Source organism: Capsella rubella, unplaced genomic scaffold, assembly GCF_000375325.1.
Source record: "Capsella rubella cultivar Monte Gargano unplaced genomic scaffold, Caprub1_0 scaffold_8, whole genome shotgun sequence".
NCBI lineage: Eukaryota > Viridiplantae > Streptophyta > Magnoliopsida > Brassicales > Brassicaceae > Capsella > Capsella rubella.
This window is the reverse complement of record NW_006238916.1, coordinates 11,463,210-11,490,503: the sequence shown is the minus strand read 5'-3', so window position 1 is coordinate 11,490,503 and position 27,294 is coordinate 11,463,210. Positions and strand designations below refer to the sequence as shown.

The window sequence follows — 27,294 nt, the reverse complement described above, 5'->3', positions numbered from 1 at the left end:
GAAGAAGGAATAATTTGAGAAATAGACAGTTTTTGAAACATAATTGTAGAAATAGTACAATTACTATTTACAATTAGCAAAATCCATATTTTTACTATGCTATTTTATTTTTTTGCCTTTTCAATACTCACCAAAACATCTTATTTACAACAATACCATTAATATATAATTAAATTATATTTTTTTTTCCTCTCAGATTTTTAATTAATATTTATTTTTTTTCTTTTTTCTTTTTAATTACATTCTGCCTTCAATCTAAAAACTAAAATACTAGTCAATGAAATTTTTTTTTTTACAAGTTTCAAATATATAAAAATCTATGTTTTTTTCTCTATTATATGATATGCATTTTGTTTGAAGATTTTATTTGATAATAACAAATAATTTTCATTAATTTTAGATATGTACAATTTACTAAGTGTACAGATCTAATTCGTACAACTTAAAACGTGTACATATGTACATCTGTACAACTTAATAAGTGTACAAATATTAGTATACAAGTCGTAAACGATTGTACACGTATTTGTACAATAGGATATATGTACAAATACAATTGTACAGATCAAACTGTATATTTATTATATGTAAAGAAAAATGTATGTATAAAAACTATATACAATGATATATGTATATATAAAATTGTATGTATATTGACTATTATATTGTATTATACATGTATTTGTACAATATGATATATATGTACAAATACAATTGTACAGATCAAACTGTACACATATTATATGTACAAATGAATTGTACGAATGCCTTTTGTACATCTACCCTTTTGTAATTTACCACCACTACACTATACCCCACTTTCTCATCTATCTCACACATTCTCTATCTCACATAGTGGACCCATTGTCTATTTATCCAATTTTGAATAGTAAATGTACTATATCACAAATTAAGTTTTGAAAATGTACTATAATGCTAATTTTCCCGAAGAAGAACCTAACGTTAATTTTCATGGAATCATACATTTAATAAACTTATAATTTATATTAATGACATTATCGTGGGAGAGCATATAGTATTTATGCTAATTTAAACTTATAACCCTTGCCCTACACATCTTCTAATAACCAACAAATTACCCTACTTACAACGCACTTATTATTCATCTATATATATGCTTTGGATCTACCCTTGGTTCGACCGGTACACGTAACGGCTAGCCCAAAAGAGATAATGCAAGAAGTTAATCCCACTAAGCACACACATGAGCCAGTAAAATCTCTCAAGATGGTATTGGTTCAGATTCTTCCCCAAAAGCCATGGACTGTGCTGGTTTAATCCTGTAACGAAATTAACAGCCGAGACGATAACAGAGCTCAAGTAATATCCCATCGCAAGAGACGCCCATGAAAGAGAGGTCGCAAGGGAACGCATTGTAGAAGGAGCTTCGGTGAAGAAAAACTCCATCATACCGGCTAGAGTGAATAGATCGGCTGATCCAAGAAACACATATTGTATAGCTACCCAAAGAAACGTTATAGGAAGCGGCGAAGAAGAATAAGAAGAGGAGTTGTTACTTGTGCAGCAAGAAACAAAGACGTTTTTGCGTTTGGTTTCTACTAAGGCTGCAACCACCATTGCGACAATCGAAAGGACGAGCCCTGTTCCGATGCGTTGAAGATGGGTTATGCCGGTTTCAGTTTTCGTTGCTTTCCGAGCTAGAGGGAGAAGGAAGTGGTTGTAAGTCGGAGCTAAGATCATTGTGAAGACGACCGGGAAGACTGGTAATGCAGCTGGTGGGACGGTGAATGACCCAAGCTTGGTGTTCATTGTCGAAGCTTGTTGGACGGAAAACGTCGAGAGTTGAGCTAGACAACAATTAAGCATAATGGTAGACATGAAAATAGGTAAAATCTTAATGACTATCGTCACGTCTTTAACTTGTTCCTCCGTGCAATATAGTGGTCCAGGTAGTGATTCGCGTGCTCTCACAGCTTCACCAAGGAACGATCCAAGAATTCCATCATCTCCATCACTGTTTCGTTTGGTTTCGTTGTCATCACAACTGTTTCTTATATGACACGTAACAACGTTGCTTGAGTTTCTTCTTCTCTTACACTTAGTGTAGAAAGCAGCGGTTAAGACTTTGAATAGAGTCGTGATTGGACTTCCACTAGGAACCTTAAGGCGATAAAAGCGAGAACCAGCCAAGAAAACCGGAACAGAAATCAAGATCGCGGCCGTGGAGACACCGAAGCCATATGACCAGCCTTTGTTGTCTTCGAGCCAGACTACGACCGTGACGGCTATCAAGGCACCGCATGAGAGGCTAAATATGAAGTAGTTGAAGAAGAAAGATCTTTGTCTCCTCCCACTCGGAGTTTCTTCGTCGAACTGTTCAGCTCCGTGCGGTGGCAACGAGCCTTTTATTCCTCCGACACCCAGAGCTACTAAATAAAGACCCACAAACAGAAGTACACGAGACCATGGCTCGGTAGAGTGCTCGTGGGCTTGGACGGTAAGTACCATTAAGCCCTGTATGTTGCACAAAATAGTGTGGGCTTGGACCGTAAGTACCATATAGCTTATAAAGATTTGCTATCTTTGATATGAAATGCTTACCAAGAATTCAATGGCGGCGCTGACTAAATAAATATGGAAAGTGGTGAAGAAAGCATCCGCCAAAAAACCTCCGAGAAGGGCTAAGAAAAACGCTGTTCCCATAAAAGCTGTTACGGCGTTTGCGGCTCCAGACGGCGAAAATCTCATCTTTGTTGACAAATACAGCACTAGATTGCTTGCGTTTGCTAAGAACGCAAGGTTCTCCAACACTTCCACAGCTAAAAGCGTGTGTACATATACAACGCCAATTATTACTCCATTTTTTCATTAATAGTATGTTCAAGAAAGCAATTATACATATACAACTGGTTTTCTTCTTAAAATCAAATATCTTAGTTACATTGTTTTTATATTTTTTTTTTCTAAATGGTTAGTAGATATGTAGACCATTTAATTCGAACATCGAATGTTTTGTGTTATATATCATTTAGATAATTTATATGAAAAGGAATATAGAACATCATGTCAAAGTTAAGGTGAGTAATTTAATACTATAAAAATCACGTTTGTATAGTTGAAAGTCTGAAAGAGTCCAAAGGTGAGTTTTAGAATGACTCACCTAAGACGAAAGAGGCAGCACTCATACCGCCATGGCGGCCACGCAATGCCGGTCTATTTCTCCAGTCCCGGTAACCATTCCACACGCTTAACCTGTTTGCTTCATCCTACATATATATATTTACAGTTTCACACAAAATGTTTGTAAAATTATATATCATAATCATTGCAACGCTTGTAGCTTATACTAGTGTCTCAACTCTTAATTAGTTGGATTTGGGAAATTTGGAGAGAGAACTGAAACTCACCATTAGTTCAAACGCCTGAGACGACATGATCATCAAGAAACAGCTGTTTGGAGAATGAAAATGAAGTATATGATTAATAGCAATAGTGTGTGGACATTTATAGAGACGGGGGAGGAGAGAGAGAGAGAGAGATAAAGAGAGTGGACAAGAGGAGAAAATTTTTGGTGTGTGGTTATTACAAACAAGCGAAAACTCTAGAGACTAAACGTACAACTTCAAAAACAAAGAAATGATACTGTCTTCGATGTTGACTCCTTTTTTTTGTTTTGTATCTCCTCTGTTTCTTTCCTCATTAACAAGGCACCGTGCTGTGCATAAAACTAGAAGTTTAATTAGCCGGTTCTTTGCTATTTTTGGTTTATGAAATTTCTCTATAACGTAAACCGAATAAAAGACGCAACCAACTTCACTCGTAATTTCGTAATCAATCGATTATGTTAGAGTATTCTAGTATATAGTATAAGGATAGATATCGACCAAGTTGTTTTATTACCAATTGGTTTTTGAATCAGAAATTCATAATCCTTAAAAATATATAATGTTGTCCACGTAAATAAACCACTATTCTATTGTATATGCTGCTGTTTGGTGGCACTATGTATGGAAAAAATGCGGGTGGTAAGAGAAATGTTATCGTCGTTAGTTGTAAGACCAAAGTACGGTCCACAAAATTAAGACGGTTATTTCTGGTTTAGATATAGATTCGGTTACTTAACCACTTTATATGTCCCACCTTTGGTCTAATTCACAAGTGATAATACAAATATCTTGTGGAGAATATCGTCGTATCTCTTTGAAAATTGAAAAGTTTTTTTAACTAATTGGAGAAATATTAAAAACCGGTATAATGCTTTTATCGGTTTGATAGTGAATGATCGTATTGTAGTATAAAGAGCCGGTGAGAAGGACTCGATCCATCTCTCAAATCTTATTGGTTCATACGCAAATTAGAGAGAGAGTTGGCTCTATTATCATAAATATTGAAAGAACAATTGATATGAATATTTCATACGCAAGTTGTCTACAACATTTAACTCTTGTGACAACGATATTTTTCTTGTGTTTTTTGTCTCGCTCAAGTTTTAACCTAATTTTTGCACCGCATCGCATCATTGGTAACTTCGTATGATTTATAAGCAAAGTGTTTTCAAATCATGTTGAGCATTAGTGTATGTTATAGCTCCAATGTTTCTGGAATAATAGCTTCAATCAGCAGTCGGTTCAACCGGTTTATTCATGCATTATATATTGATATGTGCACATGCACATACATGAGACAAGCGTTTATGCTTTGAATAAATGATTCCCCTATGAGATTGGGTATAACAGTTTTGGGCCACCAACACTACTGCAACAACCACACTCCACTATGTATAAAAACGCTTTCTGTGGATGATAAAATTTGTCAGGTACGATGACATAATAGTAACCATCTATCACCCATAACCATCTTCTACAATCATCCAATTTACGAAAGGCCCCCACCTTCTTTTAACCTTTTATATTGAATTCTATATCATCTAGACGTTACTACAACGCTCTAAACCGGGAATATTCCTGTTTTTCCCGGTTTTGCTTCAGACCATCGTACCTGGAGGTTCGTTTAATTTGGAGCAAAATGTAATTTAATTACTTAGTGAAATAACCAGAAGGTGAAACTAAAAATGAACAAGTACATAGTACGTAGTATATATATATTCCCCAACAAATTAGGTTTCGTATATCCTTATTAGGAAACTCAAGCTCACCACGGTAGCCGTCCAAACATGTGCTAATTAAGCAGTAAAGATTTGAAAACACAAGAGATAAACTTCTTTTTATAAACTAAACTTTTAAATACGCTTCATATTGTAGATGTTACGTTGTTATGGTGCAAAATAGTGTCAATTAATTCGCACAATCTTAGTTTAAGAAGAAGAAAAATGATAATAATCAAACGGAGGAACCACGATTAAAAAGATAAGAAAAGAAAAGGAGAGAACTACATATTTTGAATGAACGTATTTTATATATATAGTCATTTACATACGTTCAAGTGTATACATGAATCAGATATTTTCACAAGAGATTTCCACCAATATGTCTGTATTATATGTATATCATTTCATCGTACGTCAACGCGTCGTTTGATGATTCATCAAAATTTTATGTTTTCTTTCAAGTAACATACGATGGATTGCTGCAAAGAGAACAAAATTCAATCATATTAGCTACTAGTACCACTTAAAACCACGTTAATATATAACCTTAATTATAAACAAATATAATTCACCAAATCACTTACGAGAAGGCAGAGGATGACACAAGCAGCTGCACCTGGGAACAATGCGTACCAGAAATTCAAGTGATGGAACTTTGCTCCATCTATGAACATTAATGGTAAGCTCGCCGCTGGTTAAAGAACATAATCTTTATTAGTCTATCAATTTGGTTTGTATATTTTGGTTCGGTTTGGTTTGATAATTAAATATGTATACTTCGCTCTATTAATCAAGAAACTTTTTATTTCAGAGTTATGTAAAAGTAAATTTAACAAATATAATATACCAGGAGGGTGATTGGCACGAGCAATGACCATGAATGCGATGGAAGCAGCGAGGGCAACGCTCCGGGCGAGCCAGCCTGGCCCGAAGACGGAGAAGGCTACCACACCAATCGCAGCACAACCTATTTGAGCCAAAAACATATTGTATTTCTGAAAATATAAGAAACACAAAACACACACTACTCAATTAATTAAGTTAATTAACTGATATAATGACAAATTTACCAATATATTTAAACTTCCTATTTTAACATGATGTGATGGCTCAAATAGGCTGTGGCTGAGATTATCCAAAGACATGAAAAGAAACAATGAACAATAAAATAGTGGTCCTCTTTAATTTGTTCCATAGGAAAAGTGAAAGCACGAGAGAAAAATTAGAAGATCATCTTCCACTAATAAGTTTATGGGATATATATATATATATAAGTTAATGGGGAAATATTTCGTCTAACTACTACTACTTTATACTTTTCACTATTTAATTCCTCTGTGTATAAGTTTGTTTTACACCATTCAAATCCTAACAACTCACTTTTGGTAGTGATTGAGTTTATATCTAATGGAAAAAGAAACAAAAGAAGCGATTGCGTTCGACCACAAATAAATAGTATAAAAGATGGCTATTAAGATGAAAAAAGTGGTTGGAAGACTCACACGAGCAGCAGGAGCAGAAGGAGTGGTGAAAAGAATGGCGGAGACGGCACCAAGTGGTGCAACTGACATTGATATCCCTTTTGGAGATAGCATTTGATCCATTCTTCCCAATATTGCCATTGCCGCAAACGCTCCTACTCATAAACAATATTTCATAATTAAGAAACCAAAACAAATGGTATTATCATTGCACAACTCTCTCTCTCTTTTTTTCAAGGGTCTAAAAAAAAATTATGATTAAGTTGATAATTAGGAAAAAATAGTTAACAGAAATGAATCCATAAATATTACATGATAACATGTGTTAGTCACAAAAAATCTTTAACAACACAACATCAGTTTTCGTTACCCGATCGTGTATGTTCTTTTAGTATAGTAATTCACTACTAAACTAGTTTAGTTTATTAACGTTCCAAATTTTGTCAAAATTTTTGATTCGAATTTCCAACCATGACGTTATAAAAAGAAATAAAATGAGGATTACATAATTTTTAATTAATATCAGTTGAAATTTAGATCAAGTTCATCGGTAATCATAGCTCTGTCACACATGACATGAATATAATTTCATAATTAATGGAAGAAGTCAGCTATAAACCTTGAATAATACTGTAAATCTGTAATATAAGCTCTCTGTCAGCATAGGGTTTGACTAAACACAAACTAAGATTCTAAACAAAGAAAAAACAAAAACTTGACTACATGTATACATATATATATCCCACCACTAAGGTACTTAGCATAATCAAATATTACATGCCACGATTCAAACATATACTATCATTAACGATTAGTCGATTAACTAGTCTTTCCATTTATTTATGTCATAAACCTATATTCCAGTTAATATTTTTGTCAATTTATTTTAAGACTTAGTAACTTCTATATCCTGAGATCACACCTTTTATCAAATAAGGTAATTTTAATAAAATGGTCAAACTCGAACGTTAGGTTCACATAAAATGACTATTTGGCCTTAGGAAGAGACACATTCTCTCTGAGTCAGAAATGAATATATTTTTATTTTTATCACATTAATTAGTTTTACTAATTTAAAATATTCTTTGTACTGTGCACATCTTCTCTCTTCCTTTTTAGTTTTCGTTTTTGCTATTTTTATAACCTAATCGTCATTTGTAGTTCTTCTGATTGAGAACCAAAGTGCATCAATTTTTAAAGATCGAGAAAACATTAGTAACAGAATTATGATCTCAAAACATTTTGACGGATAAAATTAACATAATAAAAAAAAATTACGATGTTAAATAGTAATTAGTAGTATAATACTGTATATTTCTTAATGACTAACCAGCTGCAGGCCAAATGACATCACTCAGCAACAAAGCCGTAGCCGCCGCCGTCTTATCTGGCTTCCAAGAGTCCCACGACGATGCCGTCAAGTTTCCCGCCGAAGCCACCACCGTGCTTACTTTCCGGCGGTGGCTCAAAGTTGCCGGAGTTTTTATTTGCCTCAAGAATCCGTTATACGAAGAGATCTCGAGAAAATGCCTGCTTGAAACGTTGGCCAGCATTGGCGGAGATTTTGAAGCCGCCGTGGAAGTGAGGGTCCGGCCAAGAAGAGGTAGTGGCTTCACGGCAACAGAGGCCATGACGAAAGTGGTTCTTTGAGGTGGAGAATAAAGATAAGACCCGCTCAAAAGTCGGATTCTTGATCTAAAATATCTTAGCAAAATCTTTAAATTACCGTTTCTCTCTGTTTCTTAACCAATGGGGGAGAGACAAGTGATACATGTATGCATGTATTTATATATACACACACGCAAATATAGCGAAGAATAGTTAGTATATACTTACGTATAATTCCACAATAGATATCAATTTTAAAATATAGAAAATATGCTAAATATCATGATCATGAAATTAATATTGATCAATTTATTTACGAGAAATATTAATTATACATTTGTTTACGTTACAATACTATAATTCAGTTCAATTATGAAAATATTTGTATATTTAATCATTTTATTTTATGCTGCTAGTTGCCTTGTGGTTCTTTTTTATATGTACACAAATATTATAACTATCTATACAATGTACAACGACAATAGCATATTCACTAATATATATTTGTTTGAAATTTTTCACTGTCAAAGTTATAAAAAAAAAACTAATTATATTTAGCCAGTTTGAGAATACTATAGTACAGTTTTGCAATTTAATTAATTCGGTATTAGGTTATAATTTCTTTAAGCAAATAAAGTTAGACTAAAAATCGATTTAATTTCCAAAATCTGCATGTTATAAGTTGACTAACTTATTGTGTCAGTTTACGATGGCCAAAAGAAAAAAAAACTATTAAACTGATTGCTTAGTTATAATAATAATAATATACGTATGGAAGAATCGAATTTTCCAAGAGTTCCGGGTATTTTTCCAAAGGTCCTAATGATATCATTTGGTCTCTTGTGATATATGTAACATAATTAAGTGAAAGCAATTACCATTGTGTATTAACATGAATATTTAAATAACGATTATATATGAATGTATGTATATATGTACGTGTAGATAGCAAAGCATATAGGGCAACAAAGCATTGGCCCTTTAAGAGGTTGATGAGGCTTGGAGGTGTACGAAGTCTCTTCCTTTTGACGAAAGGTCATTTGATTATTCAGCAGATAATATAAAATAATTCGAGGAAAAGAAACTATAAACTGTTTATTCTCTAACACAGCTTGCTTGCTTGCTTGTAATTAAATCTCAGCATTTTTTTCATATGAACAAAATATTTTATTCATATCAATTTTAAAATTCTAAGATTTGCTAAAATGATACAATTTTCTTAATTTTTATGATTATATATTAGTAAACCCACTATTTAGTCTGCTGTCGAAAAAGAAAAACACTATTTGGTCAAGATAAAAAAAAATTAAGACAAAACAGAACCAAACCAAAAATAAATAACAGAGCTCTCAAGTCTCCTCTGCTTTGCATATTGGAAAAAAAATGAGAAATGATCATTTCGTTACAAAAACTTTAAAAGTGCACAAGAACAATGCACCTCAATAATCTGACTCCACCTTCATCTCTAATATACAAACAAACCCCTCGATCCCAAATCACAACATTCATAACAGCAACAACAACAACAACAAAAATCGTGGCGGGTGTAAGATTTACCGGTTACCTTTACCGTGCATAAGCCCTAACAGTAATCGGACTGAGAATCATCGTAGTAATCAATGGCAGAAGGCGACATGACTTCTTGCTCAAGCAACTGTGCCACCTGGTTCATAGCCGGCCTTTCCTCCGGGTTAGCGTCTGTACACCTCGCAGCTATCTCGAGCAATGCCTCAACAGAGTCTTCGTCTACATCGGCGCATCTCTTGTCCATCACATCCTCAAATCGATTCTCTTTCAACACAGTGTTCATCTGAGATAACGTACATTCCGTTAGAACTTAGAAACCGAAACTTAAGAAGTAAAAACAGAACACGGTTCTTGTCAGAGAAAGATCTTGAGGAGTTTTCTTACCCATCCAACCACATTCAAGCCTCGTTTAACGAATATTGGATCTGTTGGTCTTTTTCCAGTAACAAGCTCTAGGAGAAGAACCCCAAAGCTGTAGACATCAGACTTCTCCGTAGCTCTCCCATTTTGCAGATACTCTGTTTCCAAGATTCATACAAAGTTAGAAACTTTAGTGATTTGTTGGTCTAAGATTCATAAAGGAAGTTTGCAAAGAACAGAACCTGGAGCCAGATAGCCAAAGGTACCAGCTACCACAGTGGTAACATGAGCGTCTTCGTCAACAAGAAGCTTTGCCAGACCAAAGTCCGAGACTCTAGGTTCTAGTTTATCATTGAGTAGAATATTGCTTGATTTAATATCACGATGTACTATTTTAGGACTACAATCATGGTGCAGATACGCTAGACCCCTCGCAGAACCTAGTGCTATTTTCAACCGAGCGCTCCAATTCAGCAAACCGTCTTCTTGTGCTCGTTCTTCAGAGATAAGAAACCAAAAAAAGAAAAAACAAGATCAATACGCATCGCAGACCAAAACGAAATATAAGATATGTATAAGTGGATTTACCATGTAGAAGATCGTCTAAGCTCCCCACGGTTAGATAATCATAGATGAGAAGTCTTGAAGATGGTAAGCGGCAGTAGCCACGTAGGTTCACTAGATTGATGTGTTTGACACTACCCAAAATCTCTACCTCTCGCTCAAAAACTCGGTCTGATCCTTGTCGACTCCTATCTATCTTCTTAACCGCAAAGGTTCCAAGATCATTCATCACCATTCGATAAACCGTGCCAAATCCTCCTGAACCCACAATGTCTTCCTCATCAAGAGACTCTAGCTTCTCGATAAGCTCGGTCGAGGAGTATGGAAGATCGCCATGGAAAGTAATTAGCTTCTTACCTTTTTATAAAAGACAAATGTAGAAACACAATTTACAAAAGTGATTAGCAAAAAGAAAAGACAACAGAACATTTATATTTCTCTTATGTGGATCTTACTGGTGTCGGATGGTTCCTTTTGTTTCTTGACTTCTGTGTACTTCTTTACTGTTCTTTCCTTCTTTGAGAGCATCCAAACCCAGAGGAACACAAATATCACAATGAATGCAAGAGCCATTGTAGACATTGCTCCTATCAAAATTCCTTTAATCAAGCGCGAAGACCGCTTTGGAGGATCTGTCAGGATTTTTAAAAAGATATCAAGAATCAGAAAGTTTAGCCAGAGGAAGTGTGGAGAACCGATGATTTAGTTAGTACAGGATCTTGCCTGATTCATCATCCGTTTCTGCATGGGGAAGAACAACAGGGAAACCCATTGATGATCTACATGGCTTGTGAATTTGCCGGCCGCAAAGATCCAAATTACCAGTAAATCTAACCATAAAGACACAAAACCACAATCAGAAATAACATTCAAGTCTAACATTAGCACAAAAGTTTTTGAAAACTCTCAGATGATGTAAAACCAACAATTTTATAGATGAGAAATCTCACGTTTCAACCCCGAATCTGCTGAGAACTCCAATGTCCGGGATCTCACCAGAGAAAAAGTTGGTTGACAAGTTCCTGAATCAAACAAATAGTTGAGGATTAACCGTACAAATCTTTCACAGTTAACATCTAAACACAAGATTCTGTTTTTTACTTACAAGGAGCGTAATCGATTCAATCGACTAATTGAAGAAGGAATAGCACCTTTCAGGGTATTGCTTGATAGATCCCTGAAATATCCAAAGCATCACAAATTCTTTAAAATGATCAACTTCGAACAGATAACGAAACGAAAAATACAAAAACAAAATTTGAATCTTACAATATAGTGAGGAATGTAAGGTTGCCAATATCCGGTGGAATCCCGCCTTGAAGAAAATTTGCCCTCAAATACCTGAAAGCATGTACCAATGTTCATGGCTCTAACACTAACAAAAGCCTTGGCATAAGGCTGGGATTTGGTTTAAGATCAAACCAACCCCACTAATCGAAGTTACTGCTTAAATGGAAAAATCTGACTTACATAGCTCTGAGCTCAGTACAATTGGTGATTTCATTCGGGATTGTCCCATGTAAGCTGTTCTGATGAAGTGCCCTACATAACTCCAACAAAATTTGAATTAAGCAAACTAGTTAAAAAGATATTAAATTTTAGCAAAGAGAACAAATCTACAATGATTTATAACTCACAGTCTCTGCAATCTACTAAGCTTTCCTATGCTAGGAGATAGAACCCCTCCTAGTTGCATGTAAGGTAAGTTTCTGCATAATCCATGAGTTTCCAAAAACCACAATTTAGATCAAGAAAGAAGTTGAAAGTGGTAAAGAAGAGGACCAAGAAATTTCTTACATAGAAACTACTCTTTGGTCTTGAGAATTACAGGAGACGCCAGTCCAAGAACAAGGTGTCTCATCTGAATCTTTCCAGTTGTCTAAAGAGTTCCTCGTATCATTAAATCCACTCTTCAATTCCAAAAGAGCAAACCCTACAAGATCAAAGCTCAAATTTTGGTGAGTTTAGAAAGAAGTTCCTGATGATCAAATCTCAGATTTCTCACCAACCAAAAAAAAAAAAGCAAAGGACTTATGAGTGAGTAAGAAAGTGGTTTGACTAACCATCAAGTGTGAGAGCAAAAGAGCACGAAACCAAAAGGGTAGCTGCAAAAATCACTAAGAATCCCCAATTCGGGATACCCATTCCCTTAATTCCACAGATTCCAAAAAGAGAAACTTCTTCTAGGTTTCGATACTAAGAAGAAGAAGAAGAAGAAGAAGAAGAGAACAAAATAAAGATGAGACTTTTATTCCGAAAACGAGTGCCCTAATTCGAGAATGGAGAGATTTGTGATTAGGAATGAGTGAGGAGGAGGAGGAGGAGGACTCATGATGAAAAATCTTTACTTTTGTTTTTCCTAAAAAGAATTGTTTTAGTTTAATTTTGATTTCTATTTTATATTTTTGTATTTCCCTCTTCTTTTCGAGCTAAGTGAAAGGAGAGATTTTTCAAAACCTGTGCAGAGGAGAGAGAGAGAGAGACCCGTTGTGAAGAAACATAATTCAAAATTTATGCTCCCATCATAACACTCGCAAGTACAGTTCGTAAACATACTCGCTCTTGTGATATATAAGGACACGTGTTCGTCATGTAAAGCGAGTAATTTATAGATTGTACTTGAGACGCGAGTGGAAGTTATCTGAAACTGTGTCGTTTTTTTGTATTTACTTTGTCTGAGAGATCTCTGCATTGGAGGAAAAATGTGTAATCCGACCAAAAAAACTAACAGAGTATTATTAACAATAAAGTATCGTTAGTATTATTTCCAAACGTAATAATTTTGCGTACCAACCACATTATTTATTAGACCAAGTGTTTAAGACCACCCAGTTTGAGAACAACAACGATTATAATTCAATTTGAACAGTAGTCGTGGGCCTTTATGGCAGTCAATGTGAATTGAACATTCATAACTATAATATATTTTATACACTTTTGTAAAATGTTTGGGTTTCCAATTTGACTTGAAATTTGGGCCTAACTAGGACTACATATAGCCCATATAAAATTATCTGAACCAACAGTTGAACTGATAATAATGTAGGCGAATCGGTTTATTCGGCTTACGAAATCGAGATACTGAATAAAAATGGGTTAGAAGATTTGTTACTTGGTTTTCCTAAAGCGAATATTGGACTCAAATTGACCATTAACCAACTCTACTTTGCTATTGTCAGATTCTTCTTCAATTTGAGTCTTTTTTTTTTTTAACTTGAAGAAGAAAAGAAAATAAAACCTACAAGTTACAACAAAGTTAACAGATGACCAAAAAAAAAAAAAAAAAAACAAGTTAATCTAACTCATTCAAAGACCAACGTGCCGTTTTTGTTTTCACACAACAATATATAAACGATTATGAGTATTTTGATATATTTTTGTTATATAGTTAAAATTTAAAATATTCCGAGCAAATGGTTTCTCATTCGATGATTGGATTTATTATTCGTACCAAAATTTACTAAATCCGTATATCTATATACGAAAAATACAAAATTTTGTACTATACAATATATAGTTCAGATTTGATATCAATTATTTATTATTAACAAAAACAAAAAAAAATTCCCCACTCAGAAACAATGGGTTCAGAATTTCCCATACTTATTCGTAATCCTCTCTCGTCTTCGTTTTATTCTGCAGAAAATTAATCTTGGAATATTAATTTAATGGAAACGCATTATTAAGCAAGCATATATAATTCATTACGATGACTTTGTTTGCCTAATGATTTTGACTGGACCTTTCTGGTGGTGCTGCTACTACCACCACTACTACTCCTGCTACTCCCTTCGTGTTCTTTCTTAAGATTCGTTATTATCCGTTTTCAAACATATTATATATATTTCGATATCTTTCTTTTTTTAATTGCTATTTTCCTATCTTTGTTTACTATTTTTGGTTCTTTGTTCCAAAACTTTACGTTGATCCAAAGTTATTGATAATAACAACGACATGCAGTTTGGTATTCCGATCCGTTTACTTGTACAAGTTGAAGAATTCTAGCAAACGTATCAACATATGTAACAAGAGTTGAACCAAAGTTCATGCAACTCTTTTTTTGACAGTCCTAGTTCATAATAAAGTATATAACTGCAAATAATTTATTTCGTACGTATGGCCTGTAACGGTGTAACGTGTAAGTGATGATGCAATTACACATTTTTTCTATGATTTACATTTGGCAACTAAGTCACATTAGGACAAAAATAGCAAACATATACATCAACATATGTAAGAATTAAGAATATACGTAAATTAATAGGATTAGAACTTTACATAAAACCATAATTTGATGTGAGTAACTGAGTAAGCATATATTCAAGATTGAAGAACAAAACATCGGACTTTCTTCTAACAAGTACAACATATATACGTTCTTTTTGTCACACAAGTACGAGATTTGATTAAACATCATTTTCGCGAATACATTTTTTTTTTTTTTTAAATAAAAAAGACCTCATCGTCTTTGTTGATAAAACAACGACCACATTTTTCAATAGGAACAAATTCAAAGCTACGGAATAAAGAAACAAACCTAGAGAAACGAGTTCAAAATCAAAATATTATATGCTTCTTTGATGTCATCTGTGCAAGTTATTTTGGACCTCTCAAAGTGCTAACACGTGAAAGTTATACGCATGTCTAGCTAAATTGCTTTCATAGTGATTAAACAAAGGTTAATTAATTTTGCATAATTGCGCGATTTGTTAGGATAATAATTATAGTCGTCTAAGAATTTGTTCTGCTTCATACTGGACCAACGAAGCACGAAGCATAGAGTTGGACCAGATTTTAATGGAGTGGGCACTATGCAATATCATTATAATTATCAAAACTCGACGTGTGGCTTAAGCTTTAATTAAAAGAAAACAAAATTAGATAAGTGAAAAGTGATAAAATTCTCTGTGGTCCTTGATTTTCCAGAAGGGCAACAACATAGAGTAAGAGAATCAGAACATTTTTTATATGAATATGAAAATATTAGCGTGATCAGTTACTTTATTCTAATAATTGAAATTAAATTGAACGAGCTTTTCGACTGTCAAAGAGAACATCTCGATCAAGATACTATAACCATTAAAAGTGAAAGATGAAGTGATTCCATAAAAGACTCAAGGGAAACATTTATCATCCATCACTTCGAGAATCAAGAACATGTTCGTTTGGTTTTTTTTTTTCACTAAACCAATGCACTAACATACTTAAAATACAGGTTTAATTATATTATTCGTCAATCGGTAGATGCATAATACATACTTCATAACATGTTCTCGAATTAGATTAATAATTCGATCAATAGATGTGTGAATGTACACACTATAATAGTCAATGAAAATCAAATATTAAAAAAAAAACTTAACATTTCGCACAAAGGAATCTATCGGAGGGTAGTGGATTTTGTATCACTGATATGCTCGAGTGTTCAGAACAATTTTTGCTAACTCGAATATTATCTTCAAATATCTCGAAAGCAATGCTGTGAAAGTCGGATTAGGACTGTATCTCCATCTTTACCCAATATTCATCCCCTCTAATCTCTTCCCCGAGATGAAGAACATGTTGATGCATGTGTATTCTAAGCCGTGGCTCTATATCGATTTCAAGAAAAAAAAATCAGATGTCTAGATGGTTAATGATACTCATATATATACAACGTACACAAATCGATCCTAATACGATGTTCCCACACTTAAACTAATTAGTTTCCTTGAAGTAAACCAAATCCCACCACGAAACAAACCAAAATAAATTGAATGCATATGTTCTCAAGTCCTGTATCTCTTCAAGTAACAAATAGTCGAATTGATAGGAAACTAAAGACAAAATTCCATTTTTAGAATACTGTCTATAATGATACAACCCAAAAACTCCACTCACTGCTCATCAACTTTCATTATACATAAAGAGTATCAGTCAAGATATGGACCAATCTAGTCTCCCTAGCTTTCATCAGCATTATCTCTAGACGCCAAGTTCGTTACCAAGTAGTTCTCTAGGAGATCTTTATAACCCAATTGATTTTGGGAGTCTTTCTTTGATCCGATTAGACCGGATCAGAATGGACCTAACTGGGAGTCTTTCTTTGATCCGATTAGACCGGATCAGAATGGACCTAACTAAAGATTATTATTACATATTTCTTGGGTGTTTTGTTTGCTGATATGACAGTTGACATATGTCTGAGCTGGTGTGATTCCCATTTAGATGAAAACATCATTTTCGTCACTGAAATATCTCATATATAAATATATATATATATATATATTCAAACTTAATATATACTATCCAAAAGTTTTCATATTTTATTGTGGGTCTAGTGCCTCGTGTAAACCAAACCCTAGGTTTGTGCAGTTTAAAGTTGAGTACATTCGATGTATTTTGAGTCATATCAATCATTCTGGAAAAAAAATTACACCTTCGATATGTATCAATCTCTACAGAGTACCGTGGCCATATCGATACAAATATTGGTTAACAACGAATACGAGGCATGATGGTAGTAGAGTAAGGCGTAAGCATGATGGTGTGCTTACTTTTTTTTTTTTTTTTTGCTTACTTGAGAGCATTTACTATTCGGTGTTTAGTTGTTTATTAAAATTCCTCATTATCTTCCAAGCTGCATATGAGAAAAAAAAAATCACTACTTTACGCATTTATTCGCAAAAATTTTCATTGGACCTATTATCGTTTATGGCAATTTAGATTAACAATGAAAAATATTTAGTGGCTCACTGTCTCAAGGGTATATATGTTCTACTTGATAGACACTTTCGGTTGCCATATACCATTTATGTATTTTGTTCTCATTTTTACTAATCCTATATAACTAGAAATAATAGGCCTCAAGCCACTACAAAATTTACATTTATAAAAAAAGAAAAATGACAAAATCCAAGAGTGATAATTGGAGGATTTCTGTAGCATACCATTGAAATATATAACAACTTTATTGTATATAAAAGTTGCAGAGAAGCACATGTCGAAGGTTCGATTACCTTTTTTGCCATAAATAAACTTTATCATTTATTGTCACCAAAAACTAGGTATACCATAATAAATACATTGCACGCTATATGCCTATATACAACAGTATTATACATATGATGATATGAAACTATATGAAAATAAAAAGTTACACCAAAAAATATTGAGAAAATAGAAAAAAAACCAAAGAGAGAGAGAGAAGAGAAAAGGTAAAAAGGTAACAGCAACGCGTTGGGCATTGGATTGATGATCGCAATCGCACTCTCCCTTTTGGCATTTTATATATTTTGTGTTTTGTTTTGACTCGGAATCACTTTTTGATGGAGTTGGTGAAAACGACACGCACTTCTTCTCTCCCATTCCATTTGTTATTGCCAAAACGTTACGCATTTCGATCCCGCTTTCCGGTTTAGCAAGACCCGATTATAATTTGCTTCAGCTTAAGACTAAATACTCGGGTCGCCATAATAAACTCTGTAAGTGTAAAATGAATGGACTCAATTGCATCTACAACATCTATAAGACTATAACCTACGCGCATGTATTGCATGTACAACATGATTCACGTGATTCTTATTTATAAAACATGTATAACTAAAATCATTATGTATTTTTTAATTTTAAAAAAAAAAATTCTTACATTAGACTATGTGGTGCGTTTTTTCTTTTTAACATTAAGGAATCCTATTATTGACTGAAATTAAAAATCTAAAGAAATAATCTGGTGAACTAAGTTAGTGGTGGTGAAGACTAGTATAGCGGATTAGTGATGTTTTAAATGGCAGGTGAAAGCAACATAATTAATAGATGGCGAGATTGACTAGTTAATTCACTCATTTAACAATTTTCTATAAATTATATATAGTACTAATTAATAAGCTATTGTAAGACAATGTGATATTAACTATGTATTATTTAATTAGGTAAGAAAATCTACATAGTATTGCTTCGGTCTAAGAAAGAACAATATACCAAACCAATGTGTATGTGTTGTTCAAACCACTACATATTAAAAACCTACAACTTAAAAAGTGATGGAAAAAGAAAAATATATTTTCAACGACCGCCTACCCATTTGTTATAGTTTTTATATAGCAAATATAATTGAGGTCGGGGATAGACAGAAGTACGAATTTATGGGCAAGATAGAACATCATCGGACAAGTCATACGGGTCGAGTGTGCCTGCACTTCCCAAATCAAACCGACCAAAAATATCAAAAAGCTAACATTACAAATCATACCTAAAAACATTATTGATCGGATCTTTGGTGTGGATTACAAAAAGCTGACAACATTTTAATTGCCTTTTTATTGCCACGATCGTAGTTTTTAGTATCTCTCTCTATTCCATGAATGGGGGCAGGTCTAGATGCCTTATTGAATGACTAAATCTAGATGTATTCGAATTAGGGTTGACAAAAATATTGGAGCTCTAATCCGAAACCTTATTTTCATCTATGCATCTTCTATATCTCCTTTAATTTTTATGTTTTTGATACATTTCCATTTGATGCTATCGTCTTTTTTTTTTTTTTTAATCAGAAGGTTTTCATTATTTATAATAAGAGAAATATGATATGGAAAAATATATAATTGGCATCAAATTAAGAAGTGTTAACACTTTCTCTTAATGCTTTTTTTAATAACTATGTTAATGTTGCTAATTATATATGTGAGTACTGCGTTTTACTGTCTAAAATTGAGTTGGGAAGAAACCAGAAGATTAATGATTAACATTTCCAACAAAAGGACTAATAATGATTAAAAAGGAATAGCTAAAAGGGTGATCTCCATTTCTATTGGAATGAAATTTCATCATTTATTTGCACTATATATGCAATAAAGCTTAATTGTATCATACCCTCTTTAACTCTATATATAGGTTTTGGCGTGACCCCTATGGGGTGAATGTATTTCCTTTAATAGATTCGTTTAAATATACAAGAAGAGTTGTAAATAATAAATAATATTTATTAGTAAATCATTACATATACATATTTTTTTTATAAAATGAAACATGTGGACCGACCCTTAAGAAAATGAGAAGAAGAAAAATTAACAAAGAAAATGGTGGACTACTGCTAGCTCAAAACGGGTTTATATTTAATTTGATAGTCTCTAAAAGAAACTGTATACATATGTCGTCCCACTTAAGAAAGATCAACTGTATACACTGGCTAGCTATCTAGAGATAGGTGAATGATTGTGAAGAATATTTTTGTTCGTATGATTGTTTTAACTTTTGCAATATAGATTAAGATTCTGCAACTAAGATTTTATTTTCCTTGTCGGCCAGATAATTCAAACTTAACCATACACATTCCCGAATTTGAAGACAAATCTGCATTTCAAAATAAAGGATTATTAGTTTATAGGAACATTATATATACGTAAAGAGATGTAGTGAGGTATACGTGTGAAACATATATTTTTATAAGAAAAAGAAAAAGAAAAAAATCCAACCCATATCAACAAAACAATGGATATATCTTAAATGTGTGTTTTATTTGCGAACATTATTATTAATAAACTCTTTTCTTTGTATTCTTTTCTTTGTATTCTTATTAGCTCATAAGACAAATACGTACAATGATAGCAAGATTTAACTTTTATGTACAATGATTAGCCTAAAAACAAGTTGTCGCTGAATGTACATGTGTACTCAATTTTGAAATGATTTTCTCTACATCTACAGATCGAACTCATTCAAATATATAATCATTTAACAAAACACTTAAATATATACACACTATACAATAACTAATGTACATATACACTTTTCATCATTGACCACGTGAAAATGGTCCTAGACGAAAAAGGTCGGGCAGTTATGTGAAGGTAATGAGCATTAAGGTTGACTCTTGTGGATTTACTTTTTCGATTTAGGTCTCTGTTCAGCTTACTGTAACCGCGTCAGAGACGACGAAACAATTGCCTTCATTGGTTCAATTTTCTTATATAAACTTCATCTATTTGTTCATGTTACACATACAAATAATTTATAAACTTATAAAATGCCATATACATATTATGATCCAAAATTACCGATTTGGTGTATCAAACAGATAAAACATTTCTTAAGAATATATATTCAATTTAATTAATATGTTCGCGACTAACTAAATTTTTGAGTCTTCAAAGGAAATTTTAAAAATAGAACTGAAATGAATTACAATTATTATTCTCACTTTATGAAATATATATAATTATTCTTTCCATGAGTTTCATCGACAAATAAGTTGGAGGGTTGGGTGACAGGGTAAGTACACACAATAATTCCATATAAATTATTGTTGCGTACACTGCAAGACTCGACACCAAATTTTTAAATCATTCAACTCAATTATTTTCCTAGAAATTGTCCCTAAAATCAATTGTCCCTAAAATCATTTCGCAATACGAAATTTTAAAAAAATTATTCTGACAACAGTTTCGCTTGGTGAGTGAATCCCTTATAATATATATACAAAAAGTATATAATATTGAAAAGAAACTAATGGTATTAATGATTTAATCACGACTATTATGAGCCTTTAAGTGAGTGAGGTTTTTTGGGTGAAAAAAATGGGAGTAAAGGTTGTCAAAGTGTCAACGCTTGTGGTCGTCCTTTTCATATTTAACACATGCATAGTTGCTTACACGTATGTTTCTTACATTTTAATACGTGTATGTATGTCTTCGATCGAGTTTGTGGTTTTTAATACACCTTCGAAATCACACTTTGTTAGATTCTTTCGACTGTAATGAATCCAACCGGATTAATTATTTAACCAGCTCGGTTAGACGCAATAATTGGCCTATCTTTAACATTTATTATACACATATTTTATTCGTAAAAGAATTTGACTTATTTTATCAGTATAGTTCCAAAAGATGAAGTACTACGGCTACGGCCTATCGTTATCTTATCTACCATGTTGACTTATGTTTACGGTTAGGATGGTACGTATACGGAACAACGTAAGTAAGAAAGTTATTAAGTCAAATTTAATAATTTGTTGTTTCGTATGTAAAATGAGATTAAGCCGATCTAGAAAGGTGTTTAGCTAGCAAGAAAGCAAAAACTAATTAAGTGACTAAAACTATACATAATAGTACTAGAATGGTTCGTTTTGTTTGAGTTGATAAATTTATTCGCGCTGAAAATAATTTTTATGTTGAAGCTGAATGCATGGATTATTTTACAATATTAATCAAGTAAAAACTATAATCGTTTGACCAAAAAAAAAAACGTAAAAATTAAAATCATATGATATGATCCTCTATTTCAAAGTACGACCTAACATTTTTGTAGCTAAATTCATGTGCATTTAAAACTAAGAAAATATTAGAATGATTAATACTTTTCGAAACTACAATACATGTGCTGCCACAAGACTTTTAGGGAGAACAGGACCTGGTCGCTTACAGAATGATCACAAAAGATATGCCTAACATCACTCACCATCACATAGATAGTCTAAACCCCAACGAATGTTAAAAAAGCACAATTATTTCTTCTCTACTTATAAAAGGTTTTAAAGTTTCGATATACTGACATTACAGAATGTGGAGAGTTACGAAGTATCACATTTTAAGTAATTTAGCACATGAACAATTTCAAACGTTAAATTTTCCGATCATTGTGATCATGTTAATATTTAAAGAAATTTTATATCGTAACTATCATATTATATCTTACCATAATTTACATAAAATATATCATGCATTTTCTTTTACGATCTTGGTTAGTTGTACGACATAGCTTCGTTAACCTAGAATTTAGATTTCTCTTATGAAAAAGACTTGAGGTTAAATAGTAAATCATTTAATTCCCAAGCTTAATTGAATCACCACTTTGCACACACACACACACACAAAAAGATATCACCATATTGATTTATTATGTTTTTTTGTTTGACCTCATTAGACTGCAAGAATCTCGAAACAGAGGAGGTAGTTATTCTAATGAATTGTTGATCGTTATTTATTTGACAACTACAAGCGAATAAACATGGCAACACATGCTTTTGAGGATTTTTAGTTGTGGACCAAAGTTGTAAAATGAAAGGGATTATAGTTGAATTGAAAGCTCAAGTTGATGAAATTCAAAAAAAGGTACCCATCCTTATTGGTGTCATGTTGTCCAATTAATATCACTAAACATTTCATAAGATACTAATTGTCTAGGAAGAGGATTTATTATTAATGAATAAAGAATTTTTTTTCAAAAGTATATATATTATGCTTGTACATATATCAACCGAATGAGCATTGTCTTCTTCTTTTTTTCTCTTTTCTTACCATTATAATTTTTTGAAAAAAAAAGAGACTAATTTTTAATACATTCAGAAACTAGAATATCAAAAAATTTCTCACTTACATGTGTAGGAAAATAGAGAAAATAGATCATTGGTATTTTTTATAAAGCATGAAAAAACTAAGCTCATATGAAAATAACACAAAATCTGGCGGTTATAAATGAGTAAAACCGGGGTTTAACACAAAAAAACTGGTACGGATTAATAAGATGATAAATTAGAAGGTAGCGAGCGTAACTTTTTTTTTTTTGGTGCGAAGGTAGCGAGCGTAACTTTATATAAGTAAAGCAAAATGGTAAATAAGAAGAGGTAAACACATTTGCACTTTTTGCGAAAATGTACAATCTTTTTTTATAAACAATAACATAATAAAATAACGATTGTTTGTGTATCATGATGAATGAATGAAGAAAATTCAGAAAACATCATCTAGAAAAACTTTAAACGTAATCAAAATCAACATCTGCTACGAAAGTAGTAGGCCACAGTACTGAAAGATTGTAACCAAAAAAAATGATTTGTAACTAAACAACTTTTTCCGTTAATCAACTACAAAATATATAGTGTGAACGAAAACAAGTTAGTAGCTTTCATACTAATTACTTAACCAACGTAGCTCGATCGGTAAACAGATCGATACATATAGCATTAGCTTTATTAAACACTCTGTCATCAGCATAATGTTAGTGATTAGTATTTGTCCAGTGGTCAACTCATAGAATTTGTGGGTAAATTGATAGGAAATAATCAAATAAAAACATACATCCTCCACTTCCTCGTGGGTACGAATGTGCAGTGCGTGTGTGTGTGTTATTTGATCACTATATATACACACATGTTAAATGCAAAGGAACGAACTAATGTTTTCTTAATACGGATTTTGAAATAATTAAATAAGATGGTTTAGGAAGCTTCATCACCACAAGTTAACGAACCACCTCAAACATATATATAGCGATCATATTACGTATATGCACATGAATATAGATAGATAGAGTATTCATGTATAAATAATGGTGTACGCTTCTGAGATGGATAAATGTATTAGTACTATTATAAATAAACTAGATCTCGAAATCATAAACAACATTTAAGTATCATCGTCGTTTATTACACTAAAATATTAGAGAACAATTAAAATTGGTAAAGAAGAATTGATATGAATTAGAAAAAAAAAAGAAAAAAAAAAGAATGGAGGGAGAGCTTAAAAGAACGTGCCGTTATTAAGAAGGAGAGTCTTCTGATGGGTCCACACCACTTATAATGGAATCTCTACATTTTCACTCTTTTTCGTTTTTTTAATTTATAGAGAAATACTAATAATAATAATACTATTTTTTTTTGTTTTTTAATATGTTGGAAGAAAAAAAGAAGAAGGATTAAAGTGAATACTTAATATAGTAATCAGTAACAGAGCTCTCCTTCACGGCCAAATACAAAAATAATAAGAAAAAGAAGAAATGACCACTTTGTCTTAATAAATAAGATTCTCAAGAGTTCTTCTCTCCACCATCCCTCCTTAACCACTATAAATACAAGACAGCTCTAAGATGAACAAAACAGTCATCTTCCCCTCTCTCTCAGACATACCATACAACAACATAAATTATATATACACACGAGACTATCTTTTCGTTAGTTGTACGTAGTAGTAATCGTTACGCTACAAAAAAGAAATGGAGAGAAAGCCTCTTGAAGTTGAGTCAAAGGATAACCACCAGCAAAACCCTTCCTCCGCCTTGTACGGTGGCTCTGCTACGGCTGTTGATGAAGATGTTCTTCATCACAAGCAAGTCGTTTTTCGAGGCTGGAAAGTCATGCCTTTTATTATTGGTAACTCCACTCTATTCTTCTAGTTTTTCTTTCTTTTGTTTTTATGGAGTTTCGGATAAAACTCCGAAAACTGTTTTATTTTTTTAAAAAGACTAAAAAAAAAAAAGAAAAGAAGAAAAACACTAGTCTTGCTCAAAGGACTAGAGTAGACTCTTATATTAGTTTGTTTTTTTTTAATTGGTTTTCTAAGATCCTCTGTGTATTGTCTTAAATTTTGACTTAGTCAACGGTAGTTTAAGAAAAAAAAAAAAAAACAGAGGGAGATCTCTCGAGTTTTGTCTAAGATTTTATAACATATTTTGTCAACGATTAATTAAAAAGACACAGATCTCATTGATTCTTTGTTTTTGGTTTCTGTTTCAACCTAATGCAATGTTTTGAAAAGTTTTATCACCACAACCTATATATATTGATTTCTTTTTTTTGTAATATGTTCGATCAAAGTCTTATGATATTGTTTCTTGTTGCTGGGTTATTATAATCAGGAAATGAGACGTTTGAGAAGCTTGGGATCATTGGAACACTATCAAACCTTCTGGTTTATTTGACTGCAGTTTTCAACATGAAGAGTATTACTGCTGCTACCATCATTAATGCCTTTAGCGGCACTATCAACTTCGGAACCTTCGTTGCTGCTTTTCTCTGTGACACTTACTTCGGTCGATACAAGACTCTCAGCGTCGCCGTCATCGCCTGTTTTCTTGTAATCATCCTTGCCCTTTCTTTTTCTTTTTTCTTTTTCAAGTTATATATTTCCCTTCTCTAAAACATTCAGTGTTTACAAAGTCAGAAACAAAAAAATCTGATCAGTAAATTGGGTTTTATTTTTTATTTTTGTAGGGATCGTTTGTGATATTATTGACTGCTGCAGTGCCACAGCTGCATCCAGCTCCATGTCTGGGAACAGCTGTAGATACCTTGTGTAACGGGCCAAGTGGAGGCCAGATAGCCTTTCTACTGATGGGTCTCGGGTTCCTTGTTGTGGGAGCTGGTGGGATTAGACCGTGTAATTTAGCTTTCGGTGCTGACCAGTTTAACCCCAAAAGCGAATCAGGGAAAAGAGGCATTGACAGTTTCTTCAATTGGTATTTCTTTACCTTCACTTTCGCGCAGATCTTGTCGCTGACTCTCGTAGTCTACATTCAGTCTAATGTAAGTTGGACGATCGGTTTAACCATCCCGGCAGTTCTTATGTTCTTGGCCTGCTTGATCTTCTTTGCGGGCGATAAGTTGTATGTAAAAATCAAAGCCTCGGGTAGTCCTTTGGCCAGTATAGCTCAAGTTATAGCGGTTGCGATCAAGAAACGTGGAGTAAAGCCCGTGCAACAGCCTTGGCTTAACCTTTACAATTACTACCCACCAAAATACGCAAACTCCAAGCTCAAATACACTGACCAGTTCAGGTAAAACACGCACGCCAAAAGCTAGTCTTTTCACTATCTTTATAGGATGTTTACTGAAAATGCTTCCTATCTGGCAGATTTCTCGATAAAGCGGCCATCATGACTCCTAAAGACAAGTTGGAGCTAGATGGTAAGCCTGCTGACCCGTGGAAGCTCTGTACAATGCAACAAGTAGAAGAAGTGAAGTGCATTGTGAGAGTGCTTCCTATATGGTTTGCTTCATCAATTTACTACTTAACCATAACTCAACAAATGACTTATCCCGTCTTCCAAGCCCTCCAGAGCGACCGTCGATTAGGATCAGGAGGATTTGTGATTCCTGCAGCCACCTACGTGGTTTTCTTGATGACGGGAATGACAATCTTCATTGTAGTCTACGACCGTTTACTCGTGCCTACCATGAGAAGAATTACTGGTCTAGACACCGGGATAACGCTCTTGCAGAGAATCGGAACTGGCATTTTCTTCGCTACTGCAAGTTTAATAGTCTCGGGATTTGTTGAGGAAAGAAGGAGAACATTCGCTCTGACTAAACCCACACTTGGTATGGCGCCACGAAAAGGAGAAATCTCTTCAATGTCAGCTATGTGGCTGATTCCGCAGCTCTCACTGGCGGGTATAGCCGAGGCATTTGCAGCAATTGGACAAATGGAGTTTTACTACAAGCAGTTTCCCGAAAACATGAGAAGTTTCGCAGGATCCATATTTTATGTTGGAGGAGGAGTTTCGAGTTACCTCGGTAGCTTCTTGATTGCAACAGTTCACAGGATGACGCAAACCTCGTCTGGGGGTAACTGGTTAGCTGAGGATCTGAACAAAGGAAGATTGGATCTCTTCTATTTCATGATCGCTGGTTTGCTGGCAGTAAATTTTGTCTACTTCTTGGTGATGTCAAGATGGTATAGGTACAAAGGAAGTGATGATGAAATGACAACATATGAAACCAATGAAGATATCATCAAACAGCAAGACAAGAACGTTGCCTGATAGATTGTGGGTTTCTCATCTTCTGGAAGCTGTTAAGACTTCGTTTTTGGTCAGCTTCAATCCCCTTACAATTTCTTTGGATTTTCTTGCAATAAGCCATAGAGAAATGAAGTAATCATATATAGTTGTTCTTGCTTTTTTTTCCTTTTTTTT

The 27,294-nt window shown here is 33.5% G+C and overlaps 4 protein-coding genes across 4 annotated transcripts; 1 reads left to right on the top strand and 3 right to left on the bottom strand.

The window, feature by feature from the left end:
• Window positions 1–1,024: 1,024 nt before the first annotated feature.
• On the bottom strand, window positions 1,025–3,416 carry LOC17876272 (protein NRT1/ PTR FAMILY 4.7). The gene is made up of 4 exons (XM_006280148.2): window positions 3,390–3,416; window positions 3,143–3,248; window positions 2,584–2,801; window positions 1,025–2,496 (listed from the first exon to the last, which is right to left on the bottom strand). Exons 1-4 carry the CDS (start codon window positions 3,414–3,416, stop codon window positions 1,147–1,149), a joined length of 1,701 nt encoding a protein of 566 aa, XP_006280210.2. The 3' UTR covers window positions 1,025–1,146.
• Window positions 3,417–5,355: 1,939 nt separating this feature from the next.
• Window positions 5,356–8,382, bottom strand: LOC17877146. The gene is made up of 5 exons (XM_006280937.2): window positions 7,901–8,382; window positions 6,592–6,725; window positions 5,937–6,084; window positions 5,674–5,780; window positions 5,356–5,568 (listed from the first exon to the last, which is right to left on the bottom strand). Exons 1-5 carry the CDS (start codon window positions 8,199–8,201, stop codon window positions 5,527–5,529), a joined length of 732 nt encoding a protein of 243 aa, XP_006280999.1. The 5' UTR covers window positions 8,202–8,382; the 3' UTR covers window positions 5,356–5,526.
• Window positions 8,383–9,497: 1,115 nt separating this feature from the next.
• LOC17875367 (LRR receptor-like serine/threonine-protein kinase FEI 2) lies at window positions 9,498–12,970 on the bottom strand. The gene is made up of 13 exons (XM_006280143.2): window positions 12,693–12,970; window positions 12,427–12,562; window positions 12,267–12,338; window positions 12,100–12,171; window positions 11,899–11,970; window positions 11,735–11,806; window positions 11,580–11,651; window positions 11,353–11,459; window positions 11,085–11,261; window positions 10,654–10,986; window positions 10,308–10,562; window positions 10,090–10,223; window positions 9,498–9,988 (listed from the first exon to the last, which is right to left on the bottom strand). Exons 1-13 carry the CDS (start codon window positions 12,772–12,774, stop codon window positions 9,761–9,763), a joined length of 1,812 nt encoding a protein of 603 aa, XP_006280205.1. The 5' UTR covers window positions 12,775–12,970; the 3' UTR covers window positions 9,498–9,760.
• Window positions 12,971–24,470: 11,500 nt separating this feature from the next.
• LOC17875457 (protein NRT1/ PTR FAMILY 2.11) lies at window positions 24,471–27,278 on the top strand. The gene is made up of 4 exons (XM_006282247.2): window positions 24,471–24,751; window positions 25,237–25,454; window positions 25,592–26,154; window positions 26,232–27,278. The coding sequence occupies exons 1-4, from the start codon at window positions 24,595–24,597 to the stop codon at window positions 27,139–27,141; spliced, it is 1,848 nt and encodes a 615-aa protein (XP_006282309.1). The 5' UTR covers window positions 24,471–24,594; the 3' UTR covers window positions 27,142–27,278.
• The last annotated feature ends 16 nt before the right edge of the window (window positions 27,279–27,294 follow it).

Coding starts and splice junctions, on each gene's coding strand:
- LOC17876272 (XM_006280148.2), bottom strand. CDS start 3,416: ATGTCGTCTCAGGCGTTTGAACTAATG. Junction 2,802..3,142: donor TGCTGCCTCTTTCGTCTTAG/GTGAGTCATTCT, acceptor ACACGCTTTTAG/CTGTGGAAGTGTTGGAGAAC. Junction 2,497..2,583: donor GCGCCGCCATTGAATTCTTG/GTAAGCATTTCA, acceptor TGCAACATACAG/GGCTTAATGGTACTTACCGT.
- LOC17877146 (XM_006280937.2), bottom strand. CDS start 8,201: ATGGCCTCTGTTGCCGTGAAGCCACTACCTCTTCTTGGCCGGACCCTC. Junction 6,085..6,591: donor CTTCTGCTCCTGCTGCTCGT/GTGAGTCTTCCA, acceptor TTATATTTTCAG/AAATACAATATGTTTTTGGC. Junction 5,569..5,673: donor GTGTCATCCTCTGCCTTCTC/GTAAGTGATTTG, acceptor TTCTCTTTGCAG/CAATCCATCGTATGTTACTT.
- LOC17875457 (XM_006282247.2), top strand. CDS start 24,595: ATGGAGAGAAAGCCTCTTGAAGTTGAGTCAAAGGATAACCACCAGCAA. Junction 24,752..25,236: donor AGTCATGCCTTTTATTATTG/GTAACTCCACTC, acceptor TATTATAATCAG/GAAATGAGACGTTTGAGAAG. Junction 25,455..25,591: donor CCGTCATCGCCTGTTTTCTT/GTAATCATCCTT, acceptor TTATTTTTGTAG/GGATCGTTTGTGATATTATT.
- LOC17875367 (XM_006280143.2), bottom strand. CDS start 12,774: ATGGGTATCCCGAATTGGGGATTCTTAGTGATTTTTGCAGCTACCCTT. Junction 12,339..12,426: donor GACCAAAGAGTAGTTTCTAT/GTAAGAAATTTC, acceptor TGGATTATGCAG/AAACTTACCTTACATGCAAC. Junction 12,172..12,266: donor CTTAGTAGATTGCAGAGACT/GTGAGTTATAAA, acceptor GGAGTTATGTAG/GGCACTTCATCAGAACAGCT.